General features: G+C 40.8%; 1 protein-coding gene across 4 annotated transcripts in view; it reads right to left on the minus strand.

Annotated features, from left to right (window-relative positions):
* Positions 1 to 301: 301 nt before the first annotated feature.
* TGFBR3 (transforming growth factor beta receptor 3) overlaps positions 302 to 22,219 on the minus strand; it is a 198,913-nt gene continuing 176,995 nt past the window's right edge. For 2 of the 4 annotated variants that reach the window (XM_036026412.1, XM_036026411.1), the window contains exons 15-17: positions 16,067 to 16,108; positions 13,718 to 13,825; positions 302 to 3,667 (exon numbers count right to left, since the gene is read on the minus strand). In XM_036026412.1, coding sequence (XP_035882305.1) covers positions 3,549 to 3,667; positions 13,718 to 13,825; positions 16,067 to 16,108 — 269 coding nt within the window. In that variant the 3' untranslated portion in view covers positions 302 to 3,548. The remainder of the gene's footprint in view (positions 3,668 to 13,717; positions 13,826 to 16,066; positions 16,109 to 22,219) is intronic. The other 2 variants (XM_036026413.1, XM_028511425.2) reach the window with 2 other exon arrangements.

The raw sequence follows: 22,219 nt of genomic DNA on the forward strand, positions 1-22,219 counted from the left end.
TATTTCTCTTTCCCTGCCTCTAGGAGATCGACAGAAGCTCAGGAACGGAGTCCAAAGCTGACACCCACTTCTAGGTCTCCTGTCCATTTTTCTGACAAGAGTGACAGCTCCTGCTGCTCTCTCCCTTTGGTCTGTCCATCCCTTCCCTCTGCTCTGGTGAGCTTCTAGTATTCTCTCAGCCTTCCCCCTCCCCGCTCCTCATTAACTCCGTTGTATCAGAAGATGCATTGAGAAGAAAGCCACAATGAAAACGACTATATCAGCCCGAGGGTAGAATTTAATGATGACCAAACAAGAGTTGTATTAATAATTGATATATATCTTTTTATTATGGGCAAATAAAGTACTTAAAACTGTGGTTATCAAAACTATACATCTAAGCATGTTCACAAAATTGCCGACACATTGAACAGAGAAAAAGACTACATACAACAGGGGTGTTCAAACTGGCCACAGGGATTTCAAGGGTACTCTTTTTACCCTCATATATGATAAAAAACAGCAACAAAATCAGGCTCATTCAGGAAAAACCAGAAGAGAGAAGTATTGTATTTGAAAACTGATAATAGTCCTTTTCAGAAAAACATCTGTCAGTTTCATGAACACCCCCCAGCTAAAACAAACAGAAAAAAATCACACACACGATTCATCCAACACAATGTGCTCTGTTAACACAACCAGCAGTACAGCCAGCACTCAGACCATGAGGTAGTTACAGTACAGAAAGACCACGGGCTCAATAGCATGCCCACGACAGAACACACACCGGAAACGGGGTTACAATCTTATTACGGGCAAGGAAAAGGCCATCTTTTTGTTGTGGTGGTGGCTTAGAAAATGCTATAGAAACAGCTTAGACAGAAGGAATTTCTGACTTTTAAAATACAGAGTAACAGCTGGTAAACACCACATGGTGCAAAGCTCTAGGATGTTACTGAGACAATCTGCCTTGGAGTTTACAGCATTTCAACAAGAGCTTTAGCACAAAACCAAACCAAACCAAACCAAACGGCCTCTGTGAATTAAGGGTGCAGCCTGCAGGAGTAACAAAAAACAGCAGAGGAGGAGAGTTTAATTGGAATACAACAAGAGTTTTACAGAAACTTGCAGAACGTGTTATAAAGTTGAACTTGTATTCTGTATTAAAACTGTGAAGTCTGAAGCAATTGGAAATGCTGTAAGAAACAGCTAGGGAGAGAACACTATTTTTTTAATGCTTATTTTAAAAGAAACATTTCAGAAATACTTAATGACATTCACTCTCTAATTAACATGGGATCGAGTTTTATCAACATGGATTTCTTAATCTGAATAACACTTCTGGCAATCAGACCCAAACAAATAAAAGTTGCCTTTTTTCTTCTCTTTCTTTTAAAATCTTTTGGTTTGTATCTATAAACTTGTAAATTAATTTTAAATTACTTATAACATCATTGGTAATTTGTATCTTTCTCAAAAATATACATTTAAATATATTACAAAATGTTTAAACCTGTCCATCTAAGAAGTGGATCTTTAATACCTCTTAATAGCTGGTTTTATTTTTAACAGGATAGAAAGGGTTTTTTTTTTTAAAGCAAAGAACTGATTAAAAGAATTCACAGTAACTGGACTTAAACATTTCATATGAAGTAACTTTTTTTTATCTAAAACACTTAAATATATCTTTATACACAAGTTTTTGTAGTAAAATATAGCTATAAGTGACTTAAAGACTCTAGTCTTCTTTGAAGACATCTTTAAACCTTTTTATACATAGAATATGCTAAAACAATACATTCTGCTGAAGGTTAGGCAAAGCGCATTATTTTCAAACACAGGTAGCGTAATCTAGGACCTCCACTCTGATACCCTTATGTTAAAAAAAAAAGTTAACTAAAGGAATAATATTCTCTAATCTCAGATCTTCATCTGTATGTGGAAATATGCAAAATTATCAACACAGACAATCTGGAAATCTTAGCCTTCAACTCATCTGTTTTAGCTGAAATTATCCTGATTGACCGTTTACACTTATCAAATCAATCAGAATATTACTCTATCATTGGGTAACCTACTTGTTTGCCTTGTAGATGCTGCCCCGAGGCCTTGAGTGTCATCAGCATGTCCTACTGCAGGTGCCATTCACATTGCATGAGGCACAACCTCCTTACTTTAAGGGCAGTAAGGTTTGCTTATGAATATTTGGGGGTAGAACCTAGCTTGTTTTATTTGTAAAAATTTGAGTCATTTGGGGAGAATCTAGAGAAAGAATAATATTTATTTGCAATAAAACTATCCTCAGTAGTAAATGACTTCGCATGGAAATTTTCCTCTGGCATTCTTTTTTAACATAGAGGTATCAGTTGAGCTTATTTTAGCTGCAAAGTGGCATGATATTATTCCACCTTAAATCCTTTATGAGTTTGGGATATATTAAGGCAAGAAAACTACAGCAATCCAAACAAGTGCCCTTTCCCCCATCTCAGCACTTTCTTGGCAGAATTGGTGATCCTGTTCCTGTAACCAGCTGGAACCCAACAGGATCTGCCGTGCATTTGCATCTAACAAAAACTTGGATTTTACAAAAGGGTCTCAAAAGGGTTGACATGTTTTGAGTGGAAACACTAATTCTCCCAAACATATTTAAGAATAGTTTCAATTCTAAAGGCATAGGGCATTTTTAAAAAAAGGAATACATTTTTTCTTCTTCTTCAACTGAGAAAACAAATGTGCCAGATAACATATTACATGCTGGCATATATATCACTGAGCAAATTCCTCCTTAATTGGACAACTAAACTGTGCCCTAATTTATACATTAATTAACAGAACACAATGTAATAAATGGGCATACACCCGCAACCCAAGATTTTGGCCATTTCCGTGCCTATACAGAAATAAGAAATTTGCATTAAGACATTTCTGCCGTCGGTGCGCTGGTGCAGGGAGAGGGAGGACGGTCACTGTGACCAGCACTGGTTTTGGCCCAGGGCACAAGAGGGAATGTTGCCGTGACGCGTGTCAGGATGCAGTCCCTGAGGGCAGCACCTATGAGGAACTCGAGGCCCTGACAGGGTGTGGCAGCAAGGTGAGAAGTGTGCATCCAGAGGTGCAAATGAGACAGGGAGGAATGCACTTAGAAAGTCTTGAAGCATTTCTTTTGTTTTACCTCTTGGTTCAGTTATAGAAGAATCTTTGGCCACATTTCACTTGTTCTACTTACTATCCGGCTATCCTCCTTTTACCAACTCTTTGAGTCTGGGGAAAACTCAGGGGCCCAAATTATAGAAGTTCTTACCTGGACAAAGCAGCATTTTAAAAACTGGCATGTGTTTCACATTGAAAACCCCCAAACCTGTGAGGGGCTGGTGGAGAGGGCCACCGCCTTAGCTTTCTCACATGGAAGTCCAGGGGCCACATTTAGATTAGCCCCGGGTGGGGGGTGAATATAACAGGTGATGTTTACATTGCAATTTACTCTCTCTTTACAAAGGAACCACAATCAAGCCTTTCTGGAGTCTGGACACACACGTTGTCAGGCCCTGCCCTTGGCAGTGGCTGCTGGGCTAGGCTGTGCTGCTGCTGGAGCAGGGCGTGCTCTGTGTGCTGCCGATGCTGTGAGCCGCGCTGCTGTTCTCCGAGGCCGGCGGGGAGGTGGGGACTTGCTGCCTTCCTGCAGTCTCCCCTGCGGATGACAAAGAAAACAGGCAAAGAAAGACACGTTTATGTGTGTGCATTCCTGAAAAGACCATATCACCCTTTGCCATTTTATCTGATGTTCTCAGTCATGGGCAGAAGCAACTAGACCAGAAAGCCTTACACCATAAAGCTGTTCCGTTTGTTGGTGTTTTGTTGTTTTTAAACTCTCTTGCATAGGAAAACAAGAACTGTTTTCTAGCTACTGACATGCAGTTACAGTGATTAACACCCCTGACAGTTGAAGGACGAATGCCCAGGATTTCAGTGTCCACGACTCTGGAAGAAACCAACACCACCTGTACTCTGTGATCCGACTGACCAGCACCTGTATTCCGGAAGCACTGTCCGTCTCCTCTCATTACAGGGTTTGACAGGTGAGACCTTTAAACTGAGATAAGAAACCATTGGCAGTTTGGGGACCTTTTTCTTAATACACTGTTCAAAATGGGGGCGGTGAACCCTAGCTTCCTCATTAGCAAAGCAGAGAGAGTCACGTGCCACAAGCATTCAACCTAAGAATAAGAAATAGAGGAGTCAGCTCTCAGGAAAACTCTTTGTGGGAAGGGGTTTAGCTGTTCATACATGGGACTGTGGTTGCCAGGGAACACTCCCCTCCATCCTGAGGCTCAGTGTGGGGTGCTCTGTGAGTACCTTCTAACACAGTAAACATCCCACTTTTCATTACATACCCCACTGCATTTGAGCTAAACCCATCCTTGTGCCAAATGTGCAGCGCTTCGGAGAGGAAGGAACCCTGGTCACACACATGGTTTGCATTTAGCACTGCAAAAACCTCTAGAGTTAAGTTATTTCTCCAGTGAAACTGGCCTCAGGGCAGCCCTCAAAATGGCTGTAGGTAGAGAAAAGTGATCAAGGCTCTCCAATGACAAACAATGCATTTTCTCTGAAAGTCAGAGTACAAACTTCATAAAGCACTGGCCAGCAGCTTCCCCTCAGCCCCCTCCAATGTGGGAAGCCCCAGAGGGCCAGGTCTGTTTATGAATGAGCCTCCTCTTTCCTGTCCCACTGAAAATACACAGCTATCAGCTGAAAACACATGAGCAAAGGCCCTGCCCTCCAAGTACAGGAACTTAGCTTGGTACTTCCATTGCCCCCCAGGGGCCCCTCAAAAGCCTCTGCCAAACAACAAAGCAGTTCTGCAAAAGGTACAACTGGCGCGTGGCCCTGGGTCTGGTTACAGCTCCCCCATCACCCATGTTGGGACCCATACAGTGACAACACACACGTGTGCATCGACCTCAGGGTGTTGATATGCTTGTTGTATGTTTGGCCCTTGCTGTATTTCCTCTGATTATCTTTTCTTCTGGGATTGCTGGGATGAAGAGGATACAAGAGGTCAATATTCCACAGAAGCAGAGAAACACTGTCTTTTCATGGCAATCTATATTTTGGACCCTCCCCACACTGCCCTCTCTCTACCTGTCCTGTGGGCACATAATTAACGGTGGGGAGGTTTGCCTCAATGACAGCAACTTTCTGCCAAAACTCATTTTCCCCACAGTGGGAATTTTATTTCTAGAAAGAAATCAAATCTCTTAGCTATTCTGATGTCTAGCCCCCCCCTAAAACCAACCAAACAAAAAAAAAAACCACACACACACAAAACCTCCAGAGACCCAAACAATTCATGATACACTTTAAAACTTTAAAACTGCAGCGCCCTCCCAGTCCACATGTTCATCCACACCCAGTTGCCTCCACATGTTATTAATTAGGAGGACCACATGATGTGGTTGTGTGTGAAGGACACTTTAAATATATTTTCTCCCATTCAAATAAAGGATATACTGTATCAGGAAAGCAGGAGGTAAGTCAACACCCCAACCACACTTCTTGGCTCACCTGGGCTTCGTTTGTTCAGCCTGAGAGCAGGTCAGGCGAGGTGGCCTTGGCTCTTCTCTTGCCAGGGAATAAGTTTGTCTTGTCCAGAGTTTGACATGTGCTTGATTATTCACATTCAGGAAAAGTGCCAGTACTACTCCCTGCACAGGAAGTCTGAATATTTGCTTTCTGATGTCTATTTGCCAAATATAATTTGTTGCCATGTCAGTTTATTTTAATCAGTGCCCATTACAAAGGTCTTTCAACTTCCTAAGTTTTGGAAACTCTTGTGCTCCTGATGCAAAACTGTCCCAAATGAAACCCCACACAAAACAAAACAAAAAAGTCTCTTATACTCTAGATTGCAGAACACATTTTATTAAGGTGGATAAGTCAACTTAACCTGATAATCCATTGACTTGAGCCAACAATGTGCCAAGGAAAATCTTCGTCGGTTAATCTGCTTGGAAATGTTGAAAATACCTTCTTTAGACTATCCCTTCTACCTTTGTGGCTATTTTCACATGTAAGACATGCCATTTCTCATAACCAAGTTTTTAAAAACTTGTAACTTTTGAGAAATTAATAAGTTTTTTTTGGTTGTCACATGGAAGTGGTACAACAGAAAAGTCACCATGAGAAAAGTAGTGTGCAGACGCTTCTGCAAACAGACAAGCCAACCCACCCACCACCCCACCCCACCACGACCTGGGTTTCTGGAGATGGACTGGAGAAGACGGGCAGGGAGGGCCGCAGGGCTAAGCTGAGTGGCCCACTTCGTGAATATTAAGGAGTTTAAGGAAAGCTTCTTGCTCATAAAACCAAACACGGCCATCTGAAATATGTTCATTCTTCATGTTTTGCTCCTAAAATCTCAAACCACACTGAGGAAGAGAGATTTGGGGAAGAGGGAGAATGAGTACAGAAAAGAGGCATTTGGCGCAGAGGCTACTCAGAAGGAGGGTGTGTTAAGACAAAGTTTAATTCCACTCAGCTTTGTGGCCAAGTCTGATATTGCCAGAGATGCTTTTAGAAACAGAAGGAAAAAAAAAAAAAAATATATATATATATATATATATATATATTTATATATGGTAATCTGTTTTATTTCTTTAGCTTGGCATGGAGTTGCCCAGGTCTGATTTCCTGCCACCTCTGTGGCATCTACTTTACAACTGGGTCCTTATCTCTAAGTCTTTCAGCAAGGCAGGTCCTGGAAAAAACTTTATTTAAGAAAGATGTGAAGGACATGGACAGGCTCTACAGGGAAACCACAAACAGAAGAATTTTAAGGGAAGGTGAGAGGAATCTCGATTATTTAGCCCAAAGGAGACTGTTTGCAAATACTGCCCACAGAGGATAATTACAAAGAGGAACAAGCAGCTGTTCCTTATCTCCCTTGAGCACAGAATATGAGGAAATGAGTTTAAATATTAGTGACAGGGATTTAGGTCACATAGAAGAGAACTTGCTGATTATGAGGACTGGTTAGTTATAGGGGGAATGTGTGGAATTTCTTCCTTGAGAGATATTTATGCACTGCATTGAAAACCACATGCCTGGGGGTGATTTAGATTTAACATTACTTGATGCTGGAAAGAAGATAGATATTTTCTTCTAGGCCAATGTGTTGGTTGCAATTTTGTACCAATTAATATCTTAATCTTTTGATATCTTAATTGCAATTATTTTACAAACTCAGTCCTATAAGGAGAGTGAACAAGACTATCTTCAGTTTAGAGTTTTCAATCGCTATTTATCATGTTCAAAAGTTGTCTCACCCCAGTCTCCAAGCTATAAGAGCTTCCTTTTGCAGCCAAACCTCTGCAGGAGGGATGGATTAGATGTTGCCATAAGTTATGAGTAAAAGGAGAAATGTTCCAAGACAGGAATTAAAATCTTTCCACATGTCCTGCCTACCACTTTCTTTCTCTGTTTCTGCAGTACAGCCAACCTATTTGCATCCCCATCTGCATTTTCTGTGGTTATCTTCCTGTGGTCATCTTACTGCGTTATCTTACTTTAACTTGACCTGAGCTCTTGGGTGAAGGGAGTATCCTGCCTTCTTTACAGTCACACCAAAGTGATCCCTATACCAGCTGCACCTTTCTGACCTCTGGGACTTAGTCTCTTGCCCTCTAGTCACTTGTTAGCCTATCTTCTTGCTGTTTCTCTCTTCACCTGGGCTGGCGGTGCGAGCTTGGAGAAACTTTAGCCCTTTAAAAACATCTGAAGCCTCCAGAGATGCTCCTAATTAAAAGCTGTTACCCTGACTCAGGTAGACCCGGGTATGTGCCTTAAGAACACATGGCCTGTCCCACTGAGGATTGCTGAATAGAAGCCTGAGGGATTGGAACAGGCTCACCTAACTTAAGACCTCAGCATTTTATTTTGATCTGTGAAACACAGTGTTCCTTTCACTCTTAGATTTTTCTTTCTGCCTACACATCTAAACAACCTTAAATACCTTATGTTCTTGTAGAACTTTGGATTTCAGAAAGCTTTCCACATGCATTTCTTCTTTAAGCACTCTCACCTCCGATAACCCTGTGAAGTAGGTATAATCTCTGTGTTTGCTAAAGGGAACTATAATTAATATACCTGGGTCAGGCAATAAGACTAGCATTTGAACACGGTAGAGCTTCAAGTCCAATATCTGATGACAGCCCACACCTATGGGCTGTACAAGCACACAGAGAGGGCACCCTTCCCCTCCAGCCCTGCCTGCACGTCCCCCGCCCCTGCCCCCGACCCTCTTCCCTTCTTTTTTCCCTCCTTTTATCATCATCAAACTTTGACTGTTTCTTGTTCAGGGGACAAAAAAGGCAAGTAAAGTAAAGATAAATTATAACAACAACTAACCCATCCCTCCTACAGCCTTTTCCCTACAACAGAGAGGTCTTTTAGCTTGGAGAATAGGGAGGGATATTTTTTTAAATCAATAAAAAGTGATTGAAAACTTTTCTATACTAAAGGACTGAGCTTGTGAAATAATTACAATTAGGATATCAAGAGATCAAGACATTATATGGTAGAAAATTGCCACCAACTCATAGGCCTGGAGGAAAATCTCACCAAAATGATAATTTACAGATTTTTTTTTAAACAGCAAGCTGAAGTGGCAACAATAGCAATAAATACGGGAAGCAATTGAAGAAATGGGTGAGTAGTAACTAACTTAGCAGATTCAAAAGATGAGAACCTAAGCCAACAGAAGAAAAGGCTGAGAAACAACCGGGTTATAACAGAACCCTGAAAATCAGGAAATGGTGACATCAGGTGCCCCTACAACAGACGGTGAACACGGGGCTACAAAACAGGGGTGTTGGCAGAACTTCTGTGAAAGAAGCAGTAAGATTTCTCCAAATCCCCTCCTTTACTCCAGAGGGCTAGAGCCCTGCCCTTCCTCACCCCAATGGAGACAGGAAGTTTACTCTCTACAGAGGATGAAACCCAGAGTTTGGGAATGACCAACACCAGGCACAGTTGAAGGCGGAGAACCACAATAAAAAGGATTAAACGAACGTCTATATATTGAATGCTGTGACCTCCAGAATGCTAACAACTAGACCTACTCCCTCCAGGAAGGAAGCAGGAAAACCTGTTTTATAGACACCCCATGAGCTCAAGAGGAAAGATCCAAAGACGTGATATCAGGAGTTCTTCAATAAAAGGCCCAGCCAGATTACCCTAATGAGGTTCACAATCAGTATGTCCCACCCACAAGCTCAGAACTTTCTCATTCTTAAATAATGCTGTATTAATATTCTCAGAGAGATAGGATATTGCACCCAAGTATATAATATATATTTTTTAATTCACAGGAAACATTTCTTAGAATTTAAAACTTTGAAGGCAGTATTGAAAACTCAACAGGAAAATGAAGACAAAATCTAAAAAATAAAGGAAAATGATAAAAACCAGAAAAGGAAAATTAGAGGATAGCTCAAGAGGTTCAACTTTCAAATAACATTTCTAGAATAAGAGAAGAGAGGAAAGCGGGGTAAGAAAAATTAATAACTCTTAAAAACATCAATGCTGAAGGACATGTTTCTAGACTGAAAGGGCTGTACGAATGCCCAGCAATATGTATAAAAATACACCTGAATAAAGAACTATCATTGTATTTTCTTCCAGAAAGAATCAATAGGTAAGGAACATGAATGGCTTGGAATTTGCCAAAAGCAATCTTCAAAGCTAAAAGTCAATGAGGAATGCTTTCAAATTTCTAAAAGAAAGTAATCTATACTCTAGAATTCTATACTTTGCTAAACCCCTGAGTGTTTGTATAAAATTAGGATGTTTTCAGATAACATTTGAAAACATTAAAAAACATTTCCCACTTATCTAACCAAGGCTTAAATATCTCCCAAGAAAAAACTCCATAAACTCCCCCTATCACTAATCAAGAAGGAGGGAGACATGGGACATGGGACACAGGCCACTTGCAACCCAAAGTGCAGGGACTCCTCAGGAGGCGGTGAAAGAACGTGGGAAGTCAGCAGTGTCCAGACACAGGGGACAACCAGTTCAGACAGGAGCCAGCCCGAAGGCTCTAGGAAGCACTGACTGGAGAAAACAAGTCAGTAGCATCCCTGCCATCTGTGTTAAAAGGAGACTGAAACAACTTGCAGACAGTCAACAGGTGAAACAGTGATACGTAAATAAAAAACTAAGATAATGCAGGGGTGGAGGGAGAGACAATGATTGATTCTACAGAAATGTAAAAGTCACACAGGAAAAACAGTATTATACCAGAGGGCTGGACTGTGATTAGAATTTAGGTAGTCATAATAATGTAAACAGTAAATACTGATATCACCCAAATTTCAGAATAATTTGATTAGGAGGACAGTGGCGGTAAGGGCACAAGAAGGGCATGCATGTATAACTGGGGTACAGGAGTGAGCATGATCTCATTTTCCATAGTAAGCGGTCAACAGAAAAGGCCTAAAGCTGGTAAGTCAAGAAGTAGCTATAGATTCATGTTATTTAGATACATGGATTAATGTCCAAAAGAATCCACTAAGAGTAAAAAGGGTGCTCTGCTGAGCAAGAAAGGGAATGAGAGAGGTGGCAGGGGACTCATGTTTTGCACAACAGGTCTTGTAGAAGTATTTCAGCCTTTCAACTGTGCACATGTACTACCGTGATAAAGCTAAGAGTCTTACTAAAATATAAAGGCTTTTGCCCCTCTCCTAAAAAATAACACATGACAAAAATTGCATATGACTTTGGGGACCTTCGTGGATTAGACGTTAGGGACCCCTGAGCTAGCCAGGCCCTCCAGAACATGCAGATTCGATGATTCCATTCCCACCCCGACTGCCTCTCCTCTCTGCACCATCTTAGTAGAGAATGTAAATTTTAGGAATGGAATTTTCCAAACAATTAATACAGCCTTAAGGAACACTCCTTATTGTGCCCAAAGCTGTCACATAATAAAGTGGGGGGCCCAGCTTTTTTAGACTAACACACATCCCAGGTACACAAGTATCCATAGACATCCACAATTTGAACAAATGACTTGGCTTTGTGCTCCGTGCTGCAGATGGACTGGAAAGCATAATCCAAGGGAAGTCATCTAAAGAAGGACTGTTTCTGACCAAGAGACAGACACTGTCTGAACCCCCGATATGCTATAAAAGATCTGAGTTCCACAGCTTAGATTATTACGAACTTGAGTGTACTGAGTCAGTGTCATACACACACATCTCCCCATTGGCCCTGCATTATAATCTTCTCTTTTTATCTACACTAGCTGCTAGCTCACCCAGGTATGAAACTGGGGGTGGGGGGTGGTTCTGGACAGGAAACCACCACTGGGCCCTGAAGTGAGCCCTTTTCACGCTTGTATGACACACACATTCCTTATGAGCAATGTTTCAAATGAACCAGACATTACAGTTTTTAATAAAAAGTCATTTTGAAGCTGCATCATATATGACGCTAACAGGTTTAGAACCCAAATGACAGTGTATATAAACCTTTTAGTTTCCAAATCAGCATAATTTATTTTGCTGGAAACCACCATAGGACAGATTTTTCATTGAGGTTGTCTTTAATCTACTTACAACCCTATTTCTATAGTAACAAAACTTTAAACTCTTCCTTAAGTCTCTGGCTTGGGGGAGAAGAGAACAGTAAATACAAATCTCAGAAGGCTTGGTTTTTATCAGGTTTGGTGAGCTTGACTGTGGATAAGAGACTGGGATGATCAGAGATGTTGCCAAGAGTGAGTGCCATTTGGTTGCCCTGTTCTGCCTAGACCTGGCTTCCTGGCCCTCCCTACCTGGCCTGAGATTAGCTTTCAGGGTTTGCAGCTGCAGCTCTATGGCCAAATCCAGTCATGGCTCAGCAGGCAGATGTTAAGTATCTTTGGGTGACTAGCCCACAGAAAATCTCAGGGCTACAGAGTCTTCTTGGAGTAATTTCAAGCTCATTCCAAAAATACAGCATAAGCTGCCAACAGCCCTAGAACCCCATAGCCGTGCAGGAGGTTAGACAAAGCTGCAAAGAATGGTTTGAGATCTGAACATGTCAGTATCTCAAACTGTGACAAAATTATTTACTCTAAAATGCTACTCTGCTAAAAGATGTCCCTTCTGGTGCTTGTATAAACTGTTCATGAGGAAGAACATTCATAAACTGATTCACAAGTGTTTGTATATCCTCAGAATTATTACACTTAAGAGTCTTACTTTCTTTGTCTCATATGAAACATACTTTACTCAAAGATTGCTGATTAAGAACTAATAGTGAGGACTGAAAGCCCCACTGTTAAACTCTCCTAAACTCTTGCTTTGGATTGTGTGACTTTCCTGTGCTGTGCACCAACGGGTTCATTCCCTCCTGCCATAATCTAAAATAACTTGATTGGAGGATGCTATATTTGAAGTGAAGATTCTGATGAGGATTAAGGTACGACTTGTCAAAATGCCCTTCAGTACCTCCCTTCTCTTTAAAGCAGTCATCCTTTCAGCTTGGTTAGCTGGACGGCCCATGGTAAGGCCAAACGTCATGGCATTAGCTGGTTCAATAGAGAATTAATGACATTCTACACAAAAAGGCTGGGCCTGCCACTGGCCTCTGACTGATCAATCCAGCACAGGTTACCTAGATTCAAAATACAGTGAGTCCTCACTTAACATCATTTATAGGTTCCATGACTTACAGTGAAACAACACATGAAACCAGTTTTACCATAGGCTAGTTGATATAAAGAAGAGTTAAGTTTCTAGGCATTCTTAGGGCATCTCATCAATGTTATAATGAAACAAGCTGAATGAAACAATGTTTTCTGAGGACCTGCTGTATAAACTACAATATTTAAAAATAAATGATACCAACCAGCTGGCTAGATATGTCTTAAAGGGTATGCCTTTCCCTCCCTGCTTTGCAAAGCACCTAAGAAAGAAGCAATAGAAGGGCAGCTCATCGGTTCCTTCCTCATTACACTACAGACTCGCCTTGCTGGGCAGGAATTCTATTGCAGGTTTTCTGTTCAGGCCAGAATGGTCCAACCTTGGGACTGGCTGGGAGGGGCAGGAGGAAGAGCACATTAGAATTTTGGGGGGTGAAGGAGCATAACTTGAAAACAACGCACATTATTTCACCATTTTTATTTGTTTACAATTCATGAAAGTATATTTTGAAAACTTAAATAACTTTATAGAAAGACATGAGAATTTTACGTTTATCAAAGAGAACATGGCATGAATTTTTAAAAGGTTGAGAAATTCGGGGTTAAACCATTGATTAGGGACTCTGGTGGATAGTGCACAGCACCTTGGCAGATGTTGTAATGAAATCTTGGCTTTCCTTTTCACTTCCTGCCCATTTATATTTCTATTCTGAAGTCTTTTGCATCTGGGGAATAGTTTATATTTCCAATTTATCTACATTACCTTCCTTTAATTAAACCCAACCACAATAGCTTTATTAGAAGCTGAACATCACCAACATCTCAATTAACATAACAAGTTTAAACATCCCTTTCCTACAACTGATTGAAGCAAATTATATTTCTGCAAAACCCAATGTATGCCAAATATGTAAATGTGCAAACAGCAGGAATAACCTTTCTCACCCATTCATTATTTCACCCATTCATCCATGCAGCGGAACACCAAGTGTCTGCTGTGTGACAGGCACACAGGATGTGTGCCGACTGCTATGCAACAGTCACACTCACCTGTGTGAGAGTAGATGTACCACAAGGCCCCTGTTAGGAGTGCTCCAATCACAAATGCTGCGAATGCGATGCCCATCACGGTTATGGTGTCCAGACCATGGAAAATTGCTATAGGGAAGGGAAACCAATACACACTTTTAAGTTGGTCTGCATCATACATTGCAATTATGTATTTGTTTCACTGTCAGAAAGGCTGAGCACCAACTAATCAAATCTGAGGATAAAATGAGGATTCCAACAAAATATGCTGCATTTATAACTTGCAAATTTTTTTCTCAAGAGAAAAGTTATCAGATTTCCAAGATATCCTCCTTTTGCAATTAATTTCAGCAACAAACTATCAAAATCTGACTCATTCTTTCTGACTCATTCCTTCATTGAACACTCCCAACAATAAGATACTGCACAGACACGTTACAAACATGGTTTCGTGCACATTTAAAAGTAGGAAAGATAACAGGAAGGAAGGCGTAAGAAGAAAATAAAATGAGGATAAGTTATTCCTGTAGATTATAACATTTCACTGGTCTCCTTGTACTAAACCATCAATCTTAACAACTACACATTGTGTCACTTAAATAATCTACTTTTTAACACCCTTCCAACTGTGATCTTTCTATGAGGGGAATGGAAACACTTCTCGGTGGGGACTAATGTCAGTTTTAAGGTCAGCAAACATAAATAGAACCAATTGTTTCTCTGGTTGAGAAGATTTTCATATTTGAAGTTAATTCTAGGCCACAGAAATAGAATGTTTCCTTTCACTTATGAGAATTATGTTCTTTGAATCGCTTACATGGTTAAAATCAGTTTCTAAGGGAGAGGAGTTTTCAGTGGAATAAAGATTTCAAAGGTCTCTGTGTTTATAATATAACTTTAAGCTATAGGCTCTCCCCATTATTTCTATCTTGTCTCTTTGTTCCTCTCCAGTCAGATGCGACTCCAACGGACCTCTATAGAAATTAAATCTCTCTGCCTTCCAACTCCCTTCAGTGTAAAGGGTCCAGTGTAGACAAATGTGAACCTGGAGCAGCCCCAGCACTTGAAAGGGTACAGGAAAAATATGCCATAGTAAAGATTCTGGAAGGACCCAAATCCCCAAGTTCTGGTCCCCACTTTTCTAGCCAATACCCTTCTGTTCATTTAACAGACCTTCTGAAAAATAAGGATATCACCACTTCACCTGCTGAAGGCAGGGAGTGAACAAAAGGAGTTTGTGAAAGGGCTGGAGACCCCCTCCTAGGAGGAGTAAGAAAAGGGAAGAACTCTCTGGAGGTCAAGATGAACCAAGCCATCTACCTAATGTAATTTAATCTAGTCTGCAGGACAGATGTTAAAAGATGACCTGCCTTTTTATACTCACAGATCCAAAAGTGGGGCATGATTAAAAGTTTTAAGTGAAAACATTCTAAAATTCTAAAGATGGAGATGTCATTTCTGAAAAGCAGACTAGGTAAGTGTGAGAGAACGTGTCCACATGTGTCTCCTTCCGGGTTCATGACACTGTTGCATGATGGTGTGAAAGTAGGACACTTATTTAAGAGGACAGTTTGTTCAGTCTTTGCATAAAGGAATTCTCCAGACTGACTGTTGCGTGTATGTGATGGAGTCAGCCATGGAGACTAATCTGGAGAGTTTTGGAGGGAAAAAAAAAAAGCACAGATTCTCCTCATAAGGCAGCATCACCTAGAAGAGCTCTCTAGGTGTACAGGCAGAAAGTCCAGGTTCTAGTCCTCCCTTCATGTTAATTACAACCAGGGGAAAGTTACTTAAGTGTTTCTGGGTCAGAGTTTTCTTCTATATAAAGTGATGAAATTGGCCCAGATAATTTCCAATGCATCATTTTGTAGTAGTTGGTATCTCTCTCTCTCTCTCTCTCTCTCTCTCTCCTTACAAACTGTCTCTCCCAACACACTTCGGACTAGAGAGTGTCTTGAAGGTACAACTAGTTCTCTTCGCTGTGTTCTCTGAGCAGGTAAGTCCTGTTGACAGCAGGTAAAGTAAACCACTCCCACAGCTGTATGTTAATGCTTTCAGATCACAACTGATACAAGTAAATGATAAACTTCTCTCTCTAAAACGAAGAAAATGACTACCTTTCCATTAAGTTCGTACACACCAATGGGTCAACAAGTTCATGTTTAAAAGTGGCAAAGATACAACGGGAAAAAGAAAGGAGAATGAAGGACAGAGGAAAGGGAAAAGAAAGTATGAGAAAAAAGGAGAGGAAGGAGAATAAGAGCATAAGTCTCCTTATCAAAACTCAAAGTTTGGCAAATGCTCCATAACCAACTCATTCTTATAAAAGCCCAGGAGGCTTTATTTCGAAATAGTTGCATAAAGACTTACGTGGAGAAATTGGATTCGGTTCCTTAATGCTTGGACCTGTTCCCGAAACAAAAACATAAATCACAATGCATTACACAGAGAAATCAAGTTTTAAGCAAAAGGTCATCGAAATCTCGGCAGTGACTGTCACTTTGTTTGTTAATACTCTGTGAAAGCCCTGTCAATTGCCCTCTTTAGATATCAGAACTATAACGGGAACCGCTCAGAAATTTTAGGCATTGTACTTTGATTATCAGTCATGCAGGCTCTCCACTTTGAAAAAAAACTTGAAGGCAAACACCTAAACTTAAGGAATTCGAGCCTGACAATTTGTCCATCTGTGCCCCTCCCAGAGTGCATTTTCCAGAGTCCAAAGCAGGTTATGTTATTGCTCTGATTAAGCTGTTTGATGGCTTCCCTCACTTACAGGAAAAATATTCAAACTCTTTAGCACAGCACACAAAGTTCTGACTCCCTCCTCTCCTCACCTCTCTCCAGCCTCCTCTCCTAATGGGGTCCTTCACCTATGCTGAAATCCTCAGAGTTATTTAAGCTCCCCGCATTCTCCATGCTGCTTGATGTTATCACGGTAAGCCATCCCTGAAACACCCTCCTTCCCAGGCATGCTTTGCTGGTGTTTTCACTGGAAGTCCTGCTCTGACTCTCCCCCTGCCCCACATCCACTCCAGCAGGGTTGGTCTTCCCCACTCCTGCTCATTCAGCCCCTCTTCTGTTACACATGTACCATATCACCACGTCATTTTCTGTTCCCCCGCCGCCAAGAGCAGAATCTGGCTCTTACTCAGCCTGGCACAGGTCTGCCAGAAATGTTTGGTGATGGATGATTAGAATGTTGATGTACTTTTTGAAAGTGGAAGCAACAGAGGACATGTGGAATAAGGCTATATGAAAATGCTTGTATGCCTCAACATTTCTATAATGCATTCGTGTTTAGAAAGTACTACATAGCCATGATCTCATTTGAGGTGTACACCAGCCCTGGGAGGGAGGCAGAAAAAAAAATCACCATTTTACAAATGAGCAGCCTGAGACTCTGATATCATGTGACTAGCCCAAGGTCACAGCTGGAAAGCATCAGGGCAGGGGTTGAACCAGAATTCCAGATTCTGCCTCACAGGCTAAATGAATGGTGAGTGTTGCTCTGTCCTTAGCTGGGGAAGCAGTGATTGAGAAGCTATTTCAGCACAGCTACCCACTCCCCTCAGCAGGGAGAACAGCACAGACCAGAGCAGGGGGTGAGGGTTTGCATATCACAGCCCACCACTTGTTTTTATATGACCCATAAACTAAGAATACATTTCATATTTTTAATGGGTGAAAAAAATCAAAAGAATAATATATTATGTCATAAAATTACAGGAAATTCAAATTTATTCCCTAAATAAAGTTTTAATTGAACATAATCGTGCTCATTCATTTACACGTTGTCTGTGGCTGTTTTCATGAGGGAACAGCAGCACTGAGCCGTGGAGGCAGGGGGTGAAGGAGCCACACACTGAAAATAGTCTCTATCTGTTCCTTTACAGGAGAAGGGTACCGAGTCCTGGCACGGACTCTGCCCTTTCTCTTTAGAATTTTTTTAAAGTGCTAAGTACCTCTCTTTTCATCTCCATTTTCATTCAGTAGAGAAGGAATACACACTTTGTGTTGGAATCCACAGTGAAGGGAAAACAACTTGTGAAAATTGACCCAAAATAAACAGCATTTGCGTTGATGGTTATACAAATAAAGAAGCTAGTAGGATTGTAAAATCTTGGGAATAACCATCTCCGCTGGGTCGACCACGTCTTGTAGCAAGGGGCACGGTGGCCCGGCTCGAGGGGACGGAATACACCCGGATGGATCAGTGCCACGGCCACGGGGGTTGTGCAATATGGCGGCACTGGATGAGGATATCTGCAAAAGTTATACTTAAGCAGCAATAAAATAACAATGGGGCTTTACATTTGTGTGTTTGTATAGTGTTTTACAATGGACAAAAAATATTTCACTTAAATTTCTTCATTTTAAACTCCCAAGAACCCTATGAAATAGGGGTAGCTAACCACAACGTTCTCCCACATTCAAGAAGTAGTGGTTTGATCCGCTGAACTAAGTCCAAAGGCATTTAAAGGTCCCCACAGTGTGCATCATGTGAGAGACAGACACGCTGCTGGGAACAGTGCCATCTAATTAACTACCCATGGTTCGATTTTGTCACTCAGAACCCCCAAGAGGTTTTAAATAATGATTCTCCCCCAAGGAGACCTCACATGCAAGAATTTAGGTTTTATAGCAAGGCTTGTGTGATGGATGGCATTGTTTTGAATTTCTTAATGGACTTTTGTTATGATCTAATCCTCTTCCCCATCCCAAGTAGGAGCCTTCTCACAGAACTATGCAGAAAAAGTGTTGCTTGTGTCCCAGGGGTAAGTTCCTCCATTATGTCTGCGCATAAACAATAATAAGCACAAGCTGCAGAATTGAGGTTAAAGGATTTTATCCTGTAACTTTTTTTGTTCCAAAATCCCTAATAAGTCCAGAGTAAAACTAAAAGAGTCTGATCTCCACCGGAACCCTGTAATCAAGTTGGCATGCCGAAAGGAAAAGAGTGGACACGACAATATTTACTTTTGGTTGAAGGGTAAGATTGTCAGAAAGAAATCCTAGCTATTACTGTAAAAAGAATTTTAACAATAAAGAGTTCTTTACAGAAAGGACAAACTATAATCAACATTCTGAATTAAATCTTTTCATATACTCTGAGCAAATTTTGGTCTACCTCTAGAACCGAAATTTTCCCCCTTGGAGTGTCAGGCATGGTTTTCATAAACAGGACATTTCTAACTGACCTCAGCTTTTGGCTTCCAATTTTCAACTCAGTTTTCCTAAATACAGTAGAATCCAGCAGTCCCAAAGGGAAACAAGGTAATGGTACCCATATCTATTAGTTTTTGGCAAAGAGGGAAGGTTGCGGAGATAAAAAAGCTGGAGACTCAGGAGGCCTTTATGCAGGTCACATTTAAGATACAGTTTTTACTAACTTTACTTCACTGTAAATGAACCTCTTCTATGGCTTGTTTTAATATTAATGCATTTGTTGCAATTGCCTGATCGCTTATCTGTATCCTTCCACAGGGATCAATAATTCTCACCTCAGAGTGATTTTTGCCCCCTGCCCTCCAGGGGACATATGACTATGTCTGGAGACATTTTGGGCTGGCACAGCTGACAGTGGACGGGTGTGCTGTGGGCAGCTAGTGGACAGAGGCTGGGGATGCTGCTCGACGTGCTCCAAGGCACAGAGCGGCTCCCCACAGCAAACGCCATTTGGATGTTATCAAACCAAAATGATAATGGAGGCTGTGACCCTCCGCACAGCATTGCACAGGCCTTGAAGACATTTAGTAGGTACTCAGAAAACATTTTTAGGAATAAATAACCATAAGTATCATGTATATCTTATTATTGTGATCTGATCATTGGCTTCCTACTTGAGATCTTTTGATAGTTCTTAACTTTTAGAGGTGTATACTGGAATATTTTGGGATGAAATGAAATGTCTGGGTATCCTTCAAAACGACCCAGGGACAGGAAGTGATAAAACAAGACTGGCTCCAAACTGGTAATTGTTGAAACCAGATGGAGGGTTCATGGGAGTTCATGCTACTATTCTATTTCTGTATGTATTTAAAATTTTCCAGAGTAAAAAGTTTTCAAAATGTGAAGCACATTGAATAAAAAACATTCCTATGACCTCTTCTCCCTTATGGACAAAAACTGAATGTTTTGGTCTGTCAATTAAGCATTTCTACATTTCTTTCTACTCAGCTTCCCTCATCTCTACCCCAGCCTGAGGACAAAACCTGGCTGGTCTTTAGAGTATTTTGTTCTGGAAAAATCAAATGTGTTCCAAAAAGTAACGCCTCTCTTGGATTAACTTCCAACTGACGTTTACAACTTTTCCTTCCATCCCCTCCACCTCCCTCCAAAAACTAAGTTTGGCTGACAGGTTAAGGGGAAGGAAAGGAAATTAACATTTACTGAGTGCCCATGATATGCTGGGTGCTGTCCTGAGCACATTTTTATTTTGTAAAATTTATGTGGTAGAAATATGGAAAAAATTCAGTATCTTAAACATTTAACTTACTCATTTTAACTTGCTGAGAATTACACACTGTATATAAATCATGGCAAATTTGGGATGATATTCATTATTCTTTAGTGACCCATTTTTTTGTGTGTATATGCCCAAAACTTCAGAGAAATAATTACTCTTCCTTTTCATCGTTTAAAATCGTAAAACGATTTTTTATTGTGGAAGTCCAAGTGTTCTCAATGCTGTAAAAAGTAGTTTCAGCATCCAAAGCAAACATCACTCACACGCCTATACTTCCAAATATTTCAGAAAATATGGTAGGATGGCATCCCCTCAACTATTTTAATTGTTTTGCCATAAACCATAATATGCATAAACTATTCATGTTTTCTGGGCTTTTTTGTGAGTTATAATTCAGAGTCACAGAACTTCTCCTAAACTTTAATGCTCTCTTAAATAGTTTACATGTTTCCCAATATCTTAACCCTTTGGGGAAACAGTCTTTTCTCTCTCTCTAAAATTCTTCTTTTCAGTTCACTTGTTATTTTTATTAAAAACAGGAATCGACCTCCACCTAGGATAGGCATAGAGTTTAACAGCACAGGCTCTGGAATCACAGTGCCTGGAGTCGAATCCCAGACGCACTATTTGTATGCGGTGTGATCTTGGCCGAGTTACTTAGCCTCACTCCATACCTGCTTCACAAAGAGGCTAAGATGATTAAATAAAACCTATATAAAGCAGTTAGCACAGGACCTTGTATTAAGTAAGTGCTCAGTAAAAGTCAGTCATCATCTCCATCACCATCATCTATTGCTCAAAGTTTAAACAGCCAAAGAACGCTCACTCAAAGCTGGCTTCCAAGAGACTGAGAAATCAAAGGCCGCAAAGGTGTGCTGCAGGGGCTCAGGAAGTTTCCATTGAAAACACTGGCCCAGAGAAGGGACCCAGAATTACTTATTGAGTCCTGCTGGCCTGTTCCCCTGTCCACAGAAGGAAGAAACTCTGCTTGAAATGTGTCTGGGCTACTGGCAGTGGTAGCCCCTAACCTCTGCCTGGCCGTGAAGTTGACAATGAGAGCCTTTATCTGCTGCCCCAGAAAACTCAAGTATTGAGAAATATGATGAACTAAATGTCCAGGGAGAGCTGGAACTCTGGATGGCCTTCACAGAGCACCTGTGTAGTAATAAAAGGACAGTCAAAAGTCCAAATGGTTGGAAAATTTGTACCCCAAGTGTCAATCCCAATAGGAGGCCTGCCCACTTCCAGAAATACTGTAGTACCTGTGTGTTACTGTAGGAACACACAAAACTGTCTGGCAGGAAGAAAATTCATCATCTTCTCATTCAAATAAACAAATGCTATTAGGCAAATATTGCATTCCCTTTTCATTAGACTATTCCCATTCACTGAGAGGAAAAGCACAGACTCAAGTAGCCCGTGTTGAGGAGAAATCATCTACAGCCAAAGGAAAACAGACATAAAAGTAAGAGGAGTCACACATCAAGCTGAAAACTGTCAGAAAACCTCCCATTCAATGCAAAGTCAGAAGCATTGATACACACAGTCCCTGGAAAGTGGCCTATAGTCTAACCTCCTCAATTTATCTAACAAATCTAAGCAATAAACTTGCTTCACTACAACACTTCCCCACCAAAATCTAGTCTCAGTTAGCAAATCTCATGAAAGTGCTTTGGTATTTGGTAAAACGTTCCTCTTGAACTTTTATGTAAAGAAAACACTGAACTTCCAGGATAATTAGACTAAGTTTAAATAAAAGCAATTGCCTAATTTACAAAAGGAATTACTTAGAAAAATACCACCAGACTTAAAAGAAGAATGAATGAATTACTGGAAGTTATACTGCAGCAGAATTAACATTGCAGCAATGTTAATGCCTAATTATTGCCTGGCATAGGAAAAAGCGAGCTGCTGCCTTCGATTACCTGCAGAATCACCTCTCTCAAAATAGGTAAGAGTAACAGATGGCGCGTGAGGTAGCTGTTGCTATTGTTAAACCACTTTCTCACTACAAAACAAAGCCAGTTTTTGCCCAATTGTGATATACTTCACAA

Source organism: Phyllostomus discolor, chromosome 5, assembly GCF_004126475.2.
Source record: "Phyllostomus discolor isolate MPI-MPIP mPhyDis1 chromosome 5, mPhyDis1.pri.v3, whole genome shotgun sequence".
NCBI classification, from domain to species: domain Eukaryota; kingdom Metazoa; phylum Chordata; class Mammalia; order Chiroptera; family Phyllostomidae; genus Phyllostomus; species Phyllostomus discolor.